The sequence below is a fragment of the Akebia trifoliata genome, chromosome 5, assembly GCF_017979445.1.
Source record: "Akebia trifoliata isolate Shusen 1 chromosome 5, ASM1797944v1, whole genome shotgun sequence".
NCBI lineage: Eukaryota > Viridiplantae > Streptophyta > Magnoliopsida > Ranunculales > Lardizabalaceae > Akebia > Akebia trifoliata.
The window spans coordinates 28,377,697-28,394,061 of record NC_141379.1 but is presented as its reverse complement, the minus strand read 5'-3'; the positions used below and the strand labels follow the sequence as shown (position 1 = coordinate 28,394,061).

The window sequence follows — 16,365 nt, the reverse complement described above, 5'->3', positions numbered from 1 at the left end:
CGTTATTTGGTTTTCAAAAGTGGTTTCTCGTTCTGAGTCATCTCTTCTTAAACGAGTCATCTCGTTAAATATTTTTTTATATTATAAGAGTCCGACTAGCCTTACTAATCATTGTGAAATAAAAAAACGCCTCACTAAGCCTCATCCACCAACTAAAAACCTCGAGATGTACCAAACAAGTCCTTGAGATTCATTAAAAATTTCGAGGTTTTATTTTATGTATCCCAAGGTCTTTTGGTGGTGGATGAGACTTAGTAACGCCTTTTTCCTCACTATGATAGTAAGGAAAGGGTTTTTCTAGAATAATAGATATTCAATCATAATTCATTTTATAGAATATAAAAATTTAAATTATATAGAAAAATAATAATTGTTTTATAGAAATCTACAATAATAAAAACAACAAAGTCTTATCTTAAAGATGTGTGTGTGTGAATTAAATGAATCATATTTCTTCATTTTGCTTTATTTGGACTTTTAAGTAAGTCTTATTTTCTTGAAATTGAGTTTATCTATCGATTTACTATTTTTATTTTGATTGATGAGATTGAAAAAAGATACAAAAAGAGAAGTCGAGATGACCCTCCCAAAAGAAAACAAGTATAAGAAAATTAAAAGGGTAAAAAGAACTTGGTAATTATAATATTATAAACGAAATCCCAGCGCGATAAGAAATCCTCGTTAAAAACCCTCTAAACCCCTTGAATATTTTGCACCAGGAGAAAAGAAGATCAAATATTGATCTAATCAACTCTCCTATTGACTTTAGTTTTTCTTGAAAAATTCTAGCATTTCTTTCAAGTCAAATACTCCAAAGAATTGCAAATGGCGCTGAACTTCAAATTAACTTCTTTGCATGACGAAAACTCAATCACAATTGAAATCATTCCTCAAAAATACCTCCAATGGAACCTGGGGTACAACGATCCACCCCAAACATAGAGAAAACATGATACCATACCTTGCAACCTCGCAGTGAACTAAAAGATGATTGGCGGATTCCTTGTTAGATAGACACATGCAACATCCATTCAGCCTATAAAAACCTCTTTTTCTAAGAAAGTCTTGCGTTTAAATTCTTTCCCAAACAGTTATCCACAAAAAAACAAAAAACAACTTTGGAGGGTACACTTGGGCCCAAAACCACAACGTGAGGGAAAGACATCTCTCTTCTACTAGTGAGATCTTTGTAGAAATCCTTGATCGAGAATAAGTCTTTCTTATTGGAAGCCCAAACTCTTCCATCATCCGCTTATTCATTAACTGTCACGCCCTCTAGCAAACCTATCAACTCAGACACCTCCGTCATCTCCCAATCATTCAACAACCTTCTGAGACACAAATCCCATCCTATAGACTCATTTTCCAACACTCTAAAACTTGCAACCGAATGCTTCTTTTTCATGGAGAGCAGAAAGATCACGAAAATCTTTCCTTCAACGAGTAGTCCCCACATCAAATATCCTCCTAAAATTTGACTTTATCCCCCCTTCCCACCTTGCAACATTTTTTTTTAAACTGAGGTAAAATCGTCAAGATATCCTTCCACGCCCCATAGCCAAAGGGATTTCTAGTTGCACCACTCTCCCACCCTGACAGATCTTCCCCAACTTTTGTGCCAATCACTTTACATCATAATCCTTCTTGTTCTACCCCAAATCTCCATAACCATTTTTCAAGCAATGCCCCAGTGAGCCTTATGATCTTCTTGAATCCAAGACCTCCCCCTTTCTTAACTGAGCAAATGTTCCTCCAAGTACCCAAATGAAACTTGATTTTCCCTACTCTATTATGCTATAGGAAGTCTCTAAACAGTTTATCTTGCCTTAGCTCCATGCTTCTAGGAATTTGAACAAGGAAAGATAGTAAACTGTGATACTAGATAGAACACTTTTAATCAAAATTAACTTACCACCTTTTGATAAGTAGTTCACTTGCCATCCACTTAACCTTCGAGAGAGTTTTTATATCATGGGTTCCTAAAGACTCTTGTTCTTATAAGGGGCTCCCAAGGGTAAGCTTAGATAAGAAAAGGAAAAAACATCCACATCACACCCCAACGTCGCAGTCAAGAAATCCACGTCTAGAACTTGATCCACAAAGTACACTTTGCTTTTTCTAAGATTTACACGCAAATTAGTGACCGTCTCGAAGCAACAAAGAATACCTCCTAGGAACCTCACCTGCTCGACATCAGCATCTAGGAAAATCAACGTGTCATTTGCAAACTACAATTGAAGATCTCCTTGTCGTATACCCCTAAAGCTTATGACAAGCCTTCTGAAGACCCGTTCACCAAGATCAAAAAAGTTGATGAAGAAACACACCTCAACCAATAAATCCACTTGTAACAAAATCCCATTCTACCCAATAAATATCTAAGACCACTTCTTTCTCATTATTTATTATTATTATTTAGCCCAAGGAGTATCTTTACCTTTGGTGAGACTAATCTCCTTGGGGCCGTGCGCACCATCTCACTTTGTCACATATTACGACATTTAAGTAATCACATTTCTCTAAAGGAGCATATAAAGATTCAAAATCACAACTTGAGGAGCACACCCAATCACTTTTGAACATCCAAACATACGCCCGTTGAGTTTTTCTCACTATTTTAGGACCTTTAATTATATTTTTATTTTTTTAATTGAATTTGTAATCCACATTTGTTGAACAAATTCAAATAATCTCAATTCTCATAGTTTATCACCTACAAAGATTTTCCTGATCTTTGTTATGTTCAACTAGCTTTTTAACCGTCCAATATGCCGAAATGAGTAGGATAAATTTGTAGGGACATAAAAATAGTACTTCATCTAAATATGACATGTGAAACTAGAAATGCATATCTCGATGTTAGGAATAATCTTCATATATTGCGATCTCATGGGAACATATCTCGAGGAAAATCAAAGAACATCTTGAGATCCACACCCCTCTCATCATCTTATCATACCAGGTGACATAATTAAATTTTGATCTTATCTAATTAGAAAAGAAATCTCAAAAATTATAGACTCCTTATTAATGAATGGATTTTGCATAGATAATTATGAATTAGGCAAACTACAATTTCAAATTTTGATTAAAATTTATTTATTGCCTTCCTTTTTCAGGTGGCATTGTTTCCGTCTTTCGAAAATCAAGGATCATGGATTGGAAGGGAGGAGGGAAGACGGAAAAAGAAGCACGTAAAATTCTTTGAAAATTATTGTAACAATTCTCATGGTTTGAAAAATTGGAATGCATTGGTCGATATGCATCAATATCGGCCAAGATCGATACGAAACATTGAGTCGGATCTTTCGAGAATGTATTGGGTATATATTTAAATGTATCGGTGTGCATGGAATGTTTCTGTCGATACCATATTTTTCATTACCCGAAACATTCAAACGATACGATATTTCAAACGAATTTACAAGTTATTTATATTTTGCTGGAGTTCCACAAATCAAGGATATTCCTCCACATATTTGTATAGGTGATTTTACATTTAACCATAAATGATTTTTAAGAATTTAAATATGTATAAATTCAGATTTTGTGATTGTTGCACCTATTAATCCAATTTATAATATAAATTTTTTTAATTATTTTAAATATGTATATTTAACCCATTTAAAAACTGATTTAGTATGGGTTCACCCATCGAGAAAGAAAAAACAATTAGATCCTCCAAGCCAGCTCAAACGTTCAGCCCTGGCCCAAGGCTTGGAGTATTGTTTTGAGTTCGCATTCAAGTACACGATGATATAGAACCAAATATTTGTCAAATTGGTCAGATCAGGTTGGATCCTGATTGATCAGTTAAGTGAATCAATAAATGTTTCTATTTTTAAAAGATATTAAAATACGTATCTATTACTCATGAAATACATACCTATATTTATATTTATATTCATTCATAAAAAAAGATAAAAACTCGAATAAAATCAATGATCCAAACTCCCATCAAACCAATTCAAGTTTTAAAACCCCACTGGCATCACAGTTTGAGAATGCATTCTATTCAAACAAGATGCAAACGCATCGAATTACAATCTTGATTTAAAACAAATATAAAAAAGCAAACTTTAGCCTGTTTAAGAACATTTTTTAAAAAAAAAAGAGGCGTCGCAGTAAAACCTTACCTTGTTCACTCCCAAATTTTGACGAAAAATCAATCACAGTTACAAGGGGCGGGCAGGGAAATAAAACACTACCATCTCAGGAACAGAAAGATTGAGAGCTCCATCGTGTCTCTTTAAGAGATTGAGACTCAATAATTAAAGATTCTAGTTGCAGCGCCACAAAGGTAAAAAAGCACACCTGTTATTGATGATACACCTCAGTCCAAACAAAGCAAGAGAGTACCCTTCCACTTTCAAACAATTTGAGTCAAAAACCACGTCAAGTAGTATACTCAAAGGGCTGAGGTGGCTGAGGATCTTCATCAACAGCCATGGCTGACACCTGTCCCTGTTGACTTGCTGCGGATCCAGCTGCAGAGGGGGATACCATAGATGAGGGTGTGTCGGTGAGAGAGAGCACCTCCGGCTCAGTGGGTCGTATGTCTTTTAAGAGAACAAATCCTGATGGAGCCAACTTCACAGGCACATATCTACTGTCCTCTAGAAACTTTATAAACTTCTCTTGTGCCGGTACAACCCTAGCCGGGTTTGTCAAAATCTCGAATGTGGGCTCGGGCTCAGCAGCCTTCTTCTCCGACGGGCCATCAACCTGAAACAGAATTAATAAGCATCAACTCAAGGCCATAAAATATTAGGATTGGGGGCCACCACGGCAGCATCCCAAGCGAGACATCATCGAAACTGAGACCTCCACAATTATTTTTCTAGCTAACAAACCGTTTTTGTTTTTGTCATTTTTTATATTTATGAAGTTTTTCATTTCATTCTGTTATATATTAATATTCAATATATATATTATATTTTTTTAATGGCCATCTACGTATTTTACATTTAGAACTCAGATAATTATATATATTTTCTTTATGTAATGCCAAGCATTTTTAACATTATGGTCATACTTACAACTTGCAATCTCGAATTATGTATATAAGTGAACCGAACTAAGAACTCAGCGAACCAAATTACCAAACCTAAGTAAACCGACATAAATTCTCTCTCCTACACCCCTACGAACCAGGTTCTCGAACAGAGAGACCAGGTAACATAGGTTATAAAACATTTGTACAAACTATTGAGAGCATAATTTTCTCATCTTATAGAATAACAGCAGCAAATGAATGAAGAATTACCTGCATAGAGTCCCCATCCTTCTCACCATGTGATTTTCCTTTTCCCAAACTCGAAGCAGACGAAGAAGACTCCTCACCCAACAACTTAGCATTGGCTGCCTTCAGCTCTGCCTCTTTCTTAGCTCTTGTTTTTACTCTAGCAGAAGTAGATAGAACAGCTGTAGGAAGTTTTACTGCAGATGTTGTGGTAGGCGGAGTAGTTGGTCGAGGATACTCGAAAAGAGAAGGCTTAGCATGAGAAAGGAAGTCAAACTTTGGGACTTTCAAGTCATAGTTTAGGCCAATTAAGGCAGTCGGTGAAAATGCCAGACTAATGAAGTATATCAACGGGTACCAATACCAAAATTGAGTAAAAACAGCTAATCCGACCACGGCAGTGACTTTATCATGCTTGCTTTTAGAAAGCAATTTGATAGTTACATTCCTTCCACCAGCATCAAGAATTCCAGAAGCCAATATCGCTCCCATCTTGCTCATGGTATCCTCATGCTTATCAAGAATTATTTTCTCCAAGTGACGCCTACAATGCAATAAAGGCCACATGAGAAGCGGATGAGACAATAACGATACAAACTACAAAGTGGACAACAGAAATAATAATAAAAACTACAAATACCTAAAAGTTCCAACACGGGAATCACTAGCTTCGCTAGACTGAACCATAACCATAGCCATCGCAATAAGTGCCCCTTGACGAACAAAATCAACAACATCGGATGTTAGAGGCTCTAGCAGTGATATAGCTTCGCTCAGACCTGTACCGGCACAAGATATGCCTACTGCCAGAGCTGCACCATATCGAACATGTGGGTTGTACGACTCCGAGAGTAAGGAAACAATTCGAGGTGTCTGTACATCCAAAAGAACGGTGAGATCTGGATTAGTTTTATACACATGTTCTCGTCTGATACAAAAAACTAGCCATGTAAACTGTCTAAATATAGTCATCATGGGATAAAAAAGAAATGCAAAAAGAAACCATAAAAATAAATAAATAAATAAACAAATAAAATAAAATAAAAAGGTACGGGTCTGGAAGTGTCCCTCTTATGGCTAAACCTAAATTTTCAATTCAAAGGCTAAGCAATCCATTCAATTGAAAATTATTTGAAGAATACAAATCTGGAATAATGCATGACAACTCAAACATAAAAACCGGTAAACCTATTAAATCCAGTCCCATCTATCTACTTGGGCTGGATTTCTTTGAAGTCAAAATTTTATATTGCGCCAAATTCCATTAGGAATTTAGGACTCAGGAACACAAATCTGTTCTGGTCTGATACAGAAAAGACTTGACATAAAAAGTGTAAACCAGTGAATACAAAAAAATGAATACATAAAATGAATTCCTCGACCTTCTCTAAAGGCTTGTGAAAGTCGCCTTCAGCAAAGAAGAAATTATACTAAAAAGCTCCGGCAATAACCACTTGAAAGAAGGAAAAAGAAAGCACCCACCTGTTCAGGGTCGGAGTATAATACAAACCCAAGGGCAAGAACTGCAGTCCTCCTTACATCATCACTAACATCAGAAACGGCAAAATGCAATAACTGACGGATGGCCTTATTGTTTCCAGTTCCCCTGTATGCCAATGCCAATGCATACATACCACCGTAACGCAAAATTGGATCTTGATCCCGAGTCATTTGCTCAATCAATGTGTCAGCCTCTTCTTCTCTCCCATAAACTGTAAGAGCAATGCCAAGTGCTAATCCCCTGAAATAGGTTTAAAATACCCAGATAAGTAAAAGTGCTGAAAAACATTAATAACTATAAGCCTTAATCGAAAATCACAGTGCTTGACTTCACCTAATGATCTTCTCATGTTGTGTCTCATGTGCATACGCAAGCATTTCGGCTGCCTTCTCACTTGCACTTCCAACCATGAGAAGACCCATACTGATGCCTGCAGCTTCACCAGCCACAGCACTGTCTGTATAAAGAACATTCTTGACATCGTCATATATCTCTTCATCAGCTGTTCCTAGAGAAGCCAAACCAAGTCCTAAACATGCCCCATGTTGAATAACCTGCAAAGCATAAAATATGTCCAAAATGACATTGGTAATGGCCAGAATCCCATGAACTTAGGAATGAAACCAAGAGACAAATGAAATTGAGAGATGAATTCTACAAAAGCACCTCGGTATTGGAATTACGCAGGCTGTCACGAAGGAATTGTTTGATTCCCTCGCCATGATTAGCGTGAATCAAACCTAAAGCATAAAGGGCGCCACCTTCAGAATATTGACTTCCACCACCAGCAGCCCCACTTTGAGGAAGGTAAGGTGCCATCAATGACCTCCCCTGTTGCAGGTGACCTCTATGAATAACACCTAGTCCAGCAGTTGCACTAAATTTGGCCCAATTTGTAGCTCTGCTAAGCCAGTCCTGCCAAACCACATAAGATATTTTAAAAATATTACATAAAAATAATTTACAGTATTTTTTTTTTTTTAAATTCAACAAAGCAGACAAATTAGGACACAAGGCAAGATATATGAATCACCAGATTTTCCCTTAGAAAAGTATCCACAGTTGTTCCAGCATGCATAATTGCATTTGCGTAAATTGTTGCACTGTGACATACACTATTCCGCATCTCAACAGATTGTTTTATAGTCTTGAGAATTAGAAGATCCGACCTATAAAGAAATCACAAAGGCATTAGCACTTCCTTGAGGCCTTTTCAGGAAAAACTAACATCATGGCACTTTATGTTTCAATGTCAATACTATAAAGTGATAGACCAATCAAGCTCCTCACCTATTATGGCTGTAGAGAAATTGTAGAGTCAACTGAATCGATGTCTCTCCAGACAAAATTCCCTTGACTTTTGCTAGCCTCTCAGAATAAGTCACTTCATTAGGATCCATTACAATTACATTCCCATTAGGAGCACGAGCTTCATCTCCCATATTTGCATCCTCTGATGGAGTTGTAACATCATTTCCAGTGGTAGCATTCCGATTTTGCACGGAATCTGAGTCACTAGAATCATGTGGCAGAGACTCGGAAGTTCGAGATTTGGGATCGGACAGGCGATCTCTCACGTTCAGAAGAAAAGCTTGACGCTCATTTTCAACAAGGTCAAAAGCTATCTGGAATGCCAGTAGAGCTTCATCCTGAAAACCAAATGACTTTAGTGGACAGCCACAATTTTAATGGTCAAGCATAGACATAATTAAAAATAAAATAAAAAAATAGGTAGGTACCTTGTTTATGGATCGCAAAAGATTTTCTAATATGCTTGCTACACCTTCAGGTTCATCCAAAAACATAAGACACTGGCAAATGCTCAAGTAATCGGGAGATGGCAATCTTTTAAATATTTTAACTAGTAGACGAAGAACCTGTAATTACAAAAAGTAAATGATTATAAGAAAACCATCTTAAACATCATTGTAAACCATAGAGTCAAAAATCTCAGAAGTCTGGATTAATTCACAATTTTTTATATCGACAATTTAATCCCAATTAATTCACGAAGTTTCAAAAGAAGAAAAAAAATCGCGTACTTAAAAAAAAAAAAAATGCGAGTTTTGTGAATTAATAAATGAATGCTTTGTTAAATATATGAATATATATATATATGGTGGCGTTCGGTAGCGAATGTTAGGAAGCCAATTTTGTCCTCTATGGCTTAAAAGGTTCAGATTGAGCCGATCTTTTATGAGGATGATCTCTAGGGTGAGAAGATCGCCCTCATGAAAAATCAGCCCAATCTGAAACTTCTAAATCCATTATAGGTAAAAAATCAACGGTCCACATTCTAAATCACTTTTGATGGGGTTAGAAGGTCCAGATTGGGCTGATTTTTTGGGAGGATGATCTCTATATATAGGTAAAAAATCGACGGTCCACATTCTAAATCACTTTTGATGGGGTTAGAAGGTCCAGATTGGGTTGATTTTTTGTGAGGATGATCTCCTCATCATAGAGATCATCCTCCCAAAAAATCAGCTCAATCCGAAACTTTTAAGCCATATAGGACAAATCGTTGGTTCCCTAACATTGGCTGCCAAACCAGACCCAAAAAATCAGCTTAATTTTTAACTTTTTTTTTTGGATTTTTTATCTCAAATTATTCCTGAACCCGACTTTGTCACTAAAGTGAACCCCTCTTACGAGATCACCAGTGAACATGAATCTATGCCATTAGACCAATCATCAGAAGCAAACACGACAAATAGCACCAAAATGACAATATAACAAGACACAAGCAAACATTTTACAAATAAATAACTCGCAGTTGAGCCTCCAGTAGCAAAACCCTTGGGCATTCAAGCATTATTTGTCATCACTATAATGGCTTACATAGATGCAAGAGAGGGCTAATACAACATTCCTCATTTTATTTTCCCTCAATGTAATCAGAAGAAGAGTGTTTGAAGAACTTGGGTTAAGAACGTAACGGACCATGCTAAAGTAAACTCTTAGTTTAACACCCTGTTTTTTGCACACATAACTAAGCTGAATAACATAGTCCCAATTTTTCAGTAACCATGAGTTAAAAGGGCAAAGATTCTAATGGTTCCAGCTTGATAAGTTGGTAAAGTTCATAGGTGTTGATACCACGACCTAGTTCAAAACCAGCTTTCACCCACTAATTATTAACCACTAACCTGCTTGCTCCAAAAGCTATCAAAATCATTATTAATAAATCAAAAAGTCCATTTACATGTTCTCATAACCTATATTTATAAGGAAACACAACCTTGAAACCTAACTTGAAACCTGAGAACAAATCCTAACCATTCATCTAAAGCAATATAAAAAAATCCTAACAATCAAAGAAAAAAGAACCACAACATAGTAAAAAAGAACGAACGAGAAAGGATAATAAAAAAATCAAGCACAACATATGAGTTAACATGAAAAATCCTAAATCAAAGAAAAACTACGAAGCCATGACCGATTTCACTATTCTCAAAAGGTCAAGAGAATTACAATCATTGGCCCACATAAAATGAAAAATCGACAACAGATACCCCTAAAGAAATAGGGATAACATACTACCACCACCAAAACTCAACCCACCGAAACTGTCACTTGACTAACAGTGCATCCTGTACACCAGTAGCATCAGGCTCCACAAAATATAACAATCATCCCCAAAAACCATGAAATAGTTGTCAGATATCTTTAAGGGAGCTTTCAATGCATCTTACAACTTCTCAATCAAAAGTCTATTATAAAGTTGTATACAATAGAAATTAAAGACATCTAAGTTAGACAATATTTAAGAAAATGGACCCTTTTCCCTCAAGTGACAACCAAGCTTTTATCTTTGCATGAGACAAATTTTCAACTAAAACATATTAATAACACAGGAGTGTTCGGAGTATTGATCTTTACACTAGCATAGGAGTGTTTCACACAAAGAACTTCCAATTTGACTTATAAGTTCCCGTCCAAAAGGGGAGGGGGGTGTTACTTCTCAAATTGCAAGTCGCCATAACTAGCAACCAATCATCAATGTCATGAAGTTGATTTAATTCCTTTGGCACATGTCACGCTAAAATTATGTGAATCATCACCTCCTATATGTCTTCTTTTTCTTCATTTATTTCCCAAACTTTAGGAGGTGATGATTCACATAATTTTTAGGCGTCCCACTTAATCACCTAGTGCTTCACCAAACTCAAACTTCTGGGAATTATCACCTCCTACACATAATTAAAAGTAATCATCCCCTCCTATATGTATTCTTGTTCTTCATTTATTTCCCAAACTTTGGAATCAAAAAGTAGTTCAATCGATTCTTCTCCTAATGCTCAAAGAAATCATTACTCTCTTCCACAAGCACACAAAATCTAATAAAAAGTAACTTTCCCTCTCCAAGAATATTAGCCATCCCACTTAATCACCTATTGCTTCACTATAGAAAACAATAAGAAATGCAACACAACCAACTAGGTTTATGCCTTGGTCAAAAGGCGTCAAGAGCATGTGTCTGCCGTAAGGCACAAGCCATCCAGAGAAACAGGCCTTTCCTTAATGCCTCAAGGCCTATTTTCAAAGCCTTGCCCAGGTAAGCCTTCTGGCATAAGCTTCCCAAGCCCTTGAAATCATTGATATAGCAAACTCCATCCTAGTATGACATATGATATGAAACATATAAGACCAACTAATAGCAACCATAGTTTCTTATGATATAAATGATACACTAACTTGAATATATTGATGGTATGAACTCCAAATACAGCTTTTCGGCAGCCAAGTATGGGAAGATAACTTTACCTCGCGGCGATATTCTCTGAGATTAACATAGGAATGGGAGATATTAATGCAATACGACAGAGTTCCTTGAACAGTGTCACTCTTAATAATTGCTTCCTCAAGTTTATCCAATCTCCGACATTCAACAGCAATTCCCATGGCTTGTTGATATTTTCCATCCGAGATACACCTAAATGAAGCAAAGTAAGATAAATCCAGCAGCTTTCTAGTATTAAAATAAATAAATAAATAAATAAATAAAAGCTTCCCACTTACTTATCAAGCATTCTCTCCACAATGGCCTCCAATCTAGGATCCACCTTTGCTGCTTCTTCGTTTGACTCTGCTGCTTTAGACTTGAGAATTGCATATTCATCTATAGCTTTAGCTGAAATAGAACACAAAACAAGATAATTAATTAGTAAGGAAATCCCATAGTTTCAAAGGTGTACAAACATACCAACAGAAATTACAGTTCTAACCAAGAAGAGTATGGACATAATCTGAGTCCTCTGAAACATCAAATAAAGGTCCAGCCCCAAGTGCATATGATAATGAGTCGTTTAACTCACCCAGGTAGTAGAAAACCTGTGGAAAAACCAATGTAATCCATGTAAGAAAAAGGTTGAAGTTGTACCCAAAATGAAAATTTTAAACAAGGCATACCTATTTGACAAAGACACCATTTTCTAAGAATTTGTGGTGTCAATGGCGAGTATTACAAATGAACATTGATTTCAGTCAAATATTCTCTCATCTACTCACACCTAGGAGGACTGTCCAGTAAAAAATTTATGGTCTAGAAATACCTCAGAGACACCACTTCATTATCGGGTCTATTATGTAGAAGGATGAAGAGATTGAGGAAGATGCTACCCATAAAATTAGCGCTGGATGGTTAAAATGGAGGCACACTTATAGAATGCTACGTACACATACTAATCAATTAAAATTACAGGACAGTAGTAAGAACAACTATGCTTTACAGACCTGAATGTTGTGCAGTCAAGAACCACCATCGTAATATATTGAGTATAACTAAGATAAGGATGTCGATATGGATGACTAGACAAATTAAAAAAGACAAAACTAGAAACAGACGCACTGAAAAATGTAGAAGTCAGTCCAATAAGCGATGAATTAAGAGAAAGTTGAGTGGGATAGTCTGGATATGTTCAACGAAGGCCAGTTACAACACCAGTCAAAAGAAATATTCATGTTGAAGATCCAAAAAGTGTGAGAAGATGACACAAAAGAACATGAATAGAGATAATGAAAGCAGATATAAACTGACTTTCGATAAATAGAAGACTTAGCTTAGGACATCGTGGAATGGAAGAACATGATTCGTTTATCAACCCCAAAACTTTGGGATAAGACCTTTTTGTATTTGATTATAATGCATATCAATTTATCCAAATAAAATTATTTGTATATATACTCAAACTAAATATTTCAAAAAATATAATTCTAAACATATGGAATTGCTGCTTTGTGGGGTTAGTGTGTCAAGCAATCCAAACACATGTTAGATACCAACTACCCAACACACATCCTTGTCCTGTTATCGTACGATGTAGTGACATCCAAGTCCCATCTTCTATGCTCTCAATTTAACTCAAGGTTCCAAATCAATGATAACAATGAACAAATGCATCAATATTTTTTTACAAGAAAATTTTTATTAATAACCAAAAAAAAAAAAAAGGAACAGAAGGCCAAGATAGCCACCATACAAGAAAACCAAAATAAAAAATAGAAAAGAAAAGACAACACTCCTTGTTTCGTCAGCTATTTTTCAAGTCCCAACAAATTTTTTATGTTTCTCAACAGATAACATAAATAAAAATTGACATAATATTATGATGATAGATATTCTGCAGATATTATGAACTTTATATATTGGAAAGATTACTGTAATATGTAAACAACATGGTAACAATGTTCAAGGAAATTTCTGGACTTCAAGAATATCTGGATCATATTTGCACTCTTGGTACACACATTGGTTGTATTCAAGCATCTTAGGATTTAGGATGTGATGCACATTTGAGAATGTTGAGAAATTTATAGCCAAAAAAAAAAATCATTGACATCCTAAATGAACTTTCCTCGTGGAATTATGTTTCCATATATACAACTTTGAGGATCATCAGCATCTAGCAAATGCAATAGAAATCTTGGTTTAGGCCTTGCATGAATTGTATATGCCCCCAAAAAAAAGACACAAGAATGCTGACCAACATAAAAAAGTATCGTAGAAGAACATGATTAAGACCTTTGAAACAAGCAATGCCGCAAGTTGTCGTTGATCAAACTCTTCATCTTCATACAAACTTTCGCTGCACAAAAAATGAAAATAGCACTTATCAAAAATCAAAATGAAAGAACATGAACACAAAGAAATCGGTAATTGTTGGCAAATATTACTATGAAGATTGCTTTTACAGTTGCAAAAATGGGAAAGTTTCTGCTTCCACCGGGGGTTATCTATCAAGATCATCAAAAATATTTCCGGACCCTACAAAGCTTCATCGTTCTCTATATATAATATTCTAGAATGTTCAAAACTCAAAAAACCTAATAGTGTTCCATAGAACACAAAGAAAATCAGGTAAACTCCGCCAGATATATTTTTGGAGACCTATTTTTGTGGCAAGCCCGCCAGCCTAAACATTAATCAGTAGCCATTAGTGTTAAATGGAAAACTCCATGTAAATGCCTAAACAACCCCTTTCTTCATTACTCAGGGTGTCCCTATCCCATATGGAAGTAGGACAATTCCCTATGGATATGACAGCCACCACAAACTGGCATAATTGAGGGGGAAGGATGCAATCTCACGACACTAGGGAGCAACCCAGGGTGGTTCCACCGCCCGGGTAGTAAAATTACTAAAAAGCCCAAATACATAACTCATATCCAATATCACTCCGTATTGGGTATAATCGCGGGGGAGGACACGATCTCACATCACTCCAGGGCCACCCCTCCACTACCTGGGTGATAAAATTACTAAACAACCCAATTACATAGCTCATATCCAAGATCTGAGGTACTTTATAACTAAAGTTCTGACTACTAATCTGCTTTATAATGTAGAAAACCCCTCAATTGAGCCAAAGTAAATAACTAATCTATCTCTACAAACTGTAATTCCAACTTTCAAACAAGTTCTGCAGAAATTGATATCAGAAAAAACGTAAAAACCAAAACCAATAAAATCTAACCACAATAACCATATCCGTATCGAGCCCTAATTTCCATCCAATGCAATCAATTCATTTCATCAAATAAAGGAATTCACCAAACCCTAAATTTTCCCCTAATCAGAAAAACCCAACCTCCAAAAACAGATCTAAAATCGACAAAGCAAATCGTCATACAAGCATCAAAAGTATCAAACCATAATATACCCAAAATAAATAAAACAAAATTGATTGAAACATACATGATGGGTACACTGGTGGAGATCTCAGGCCAGAAGTGATCGACGAATGTGTTGAGATTTGAGAGTGCGTGGAGCTTTAACACTGGGTGCTGCTCATTCAGCATAGCAAGAAGACCGCTTGCAGAACTCACCATCGTCGCCATGGCTAATCTGATAGATTTCTCTGTCAAAACTAGGGTTTTTTTTATAATAGAAAGGAAGAAAAACCCTACTCCCTGTTTTTCCTCTTTCTTGAGAAGAGAAACTCAAGAGCATAGAGTGTACGAGAAATAAAAGATTTCTTAATTTCTCGGTTTCTTGCGGATCCGGTTACCTCCTCTTTTTTTCTTTTTTCTCTTTTTTTTAAAAAGAGTCAATATCTCATACGTTGTGTCATTTATACATATACGAACAGTGTCTACGTGGCAAATTTAATTAGGAAATAAATACATTGGGATGCGTGTATGAATTGATTAAAATTAAAAAACCATTTATTTTAAACATCAACAAAAATATGCCACGTAGACATGAACCTATTTTATGAGTTATGGTGTAGTAACATTGAAATTGACATCGTTAGGGACATTAGTGTACATAGAACCATAGATGCCTCTCACTCGTATCTTGATGAAAAGCATCTAGGGTTCTATAGACACATCCACGTCAGCAATGTTTAAAATCATGTAAATTTTATTGTTACTTCAGTATTTTCTTTGACCCTTCATGTTTTGATAAATACTTGAAATTTCACGTATGTTTTCAAATTGGTGATACGCCCCTCATTGTCCTACTTAATAGACTAATAAAATTACTTAGATGTCCTCGTCTTCATCTCTTAAAATATACAGAAAGGAGAATGTCTGAGGAGCCCTTGGAAGGAGTAAGTTTAATTGGTTGCTGACTTCACAAACGAATCTATTATTAGGAGTGTTAATGGGTATTCATTTTATCGGAGTTGAAATTGAAAATCTTGGTTCCGAATCCCTTTTTATTGGAATCGATTAGAATCAGGTCTAAAATGAAATCGAACCGAATCGAGAGGAATCGAAACCATTAGGTTCTATCCAATGGGTACCCGTAGGTACCCGGAACTGATTTACTTTGTCATTTCTTTCCATACTATAGATGATTTAAGGTACTTTTTATTTCAAAATAAATACATGTTATATACAATTTTTCATATAAATTATCAATTAGAGCTTAAAATGAGTTATTATTATAAAAATGTAATACTTTTAACAAAGATAATTTTTTTAGTGTTGAAAAAAAATCATTAATTTATATTTTTAGTATAACAAAATATAACTAAATTAATAATTTTGTTGATAATATTTTATTTTTTTAAGGAAATTTTTTGTTATAATAATTTGAAATACTTTTTTTCTCTTTCGATTCATGAGAATCGGAACCAATGAGTTCCCGTAATTTTTGACGGTTTCGATTTCG

At 35.6% G+C, this 16,365-nt stretch overlaps 1 protein-coding gene across 1 annotated transcript; it reads right to left on the bottom strand.

Annotated features, from left to right (window-relative positions):
* Positions 1–3,942: 3,942 nt before the first annotated feature.
* On the bottom strand, positions 3,943–15,217 carry LOC147401962 (26S proteasome regulatory complex, non-ATPase subcomplex, Rpn2/Psmd1 subunit). Its single transcript, XM_086443466.1, has 14 exons — positions 14,941–15,217; positions 13,768–13,831; positions 11,972–12,077; positions 11,766–11,877; positions 11,511–11,679; positions 8,483–8,620; positions 8,034–8,392; positions 7,777–7,912; positions 7,410–7,658; positions 7,077–7,297; positions 6,725–6,983; positions 5,883–6,115; positions 5,267–5,786; positions 3,943–4,725 (listed from the first exon to the last, which is right to left on the bottom strand). The coding sequence occupies exons 1-14, from the start codon at positions 15,081–15,083 to the stop codon at positions 4,396–4,398; spliced, it is 3,039 nt and encodes a 1,012-aa protein (XP_086299592.1). The 5' UTR covers positions 15,084–15,217; the 3' UTR covers positions 3,943–4,395.
* Between the last annotated feature and the right edge of the window lie 1,148 nt (positions 15,218–16,365).

Bases quoted from the DNA above. Each gene is read 5' to 3' on its own strand.
- LOC147401962 (XM_086443466.1), bottom strand. From the start codon at position 15,083: ATGGCGACGATGGTGAGTTCTGCAAGCGGTCTTCTTGCTATGCTGAAT. The intron at 11,878-11,971 runs GTTAGAACTGTA...GTTCTATTTCAG, and splicing joins TTATGTCCATACTCTTCTTG to CTAAAGCTATAGATGAATAT. The intron at 6,984-7,076 runs GTGAAGTCAAGC...AACCTATTTCAG, and splicing joins CAACATGAGAAGATCATTAG to GGGATTAGCACTTGGCATTG.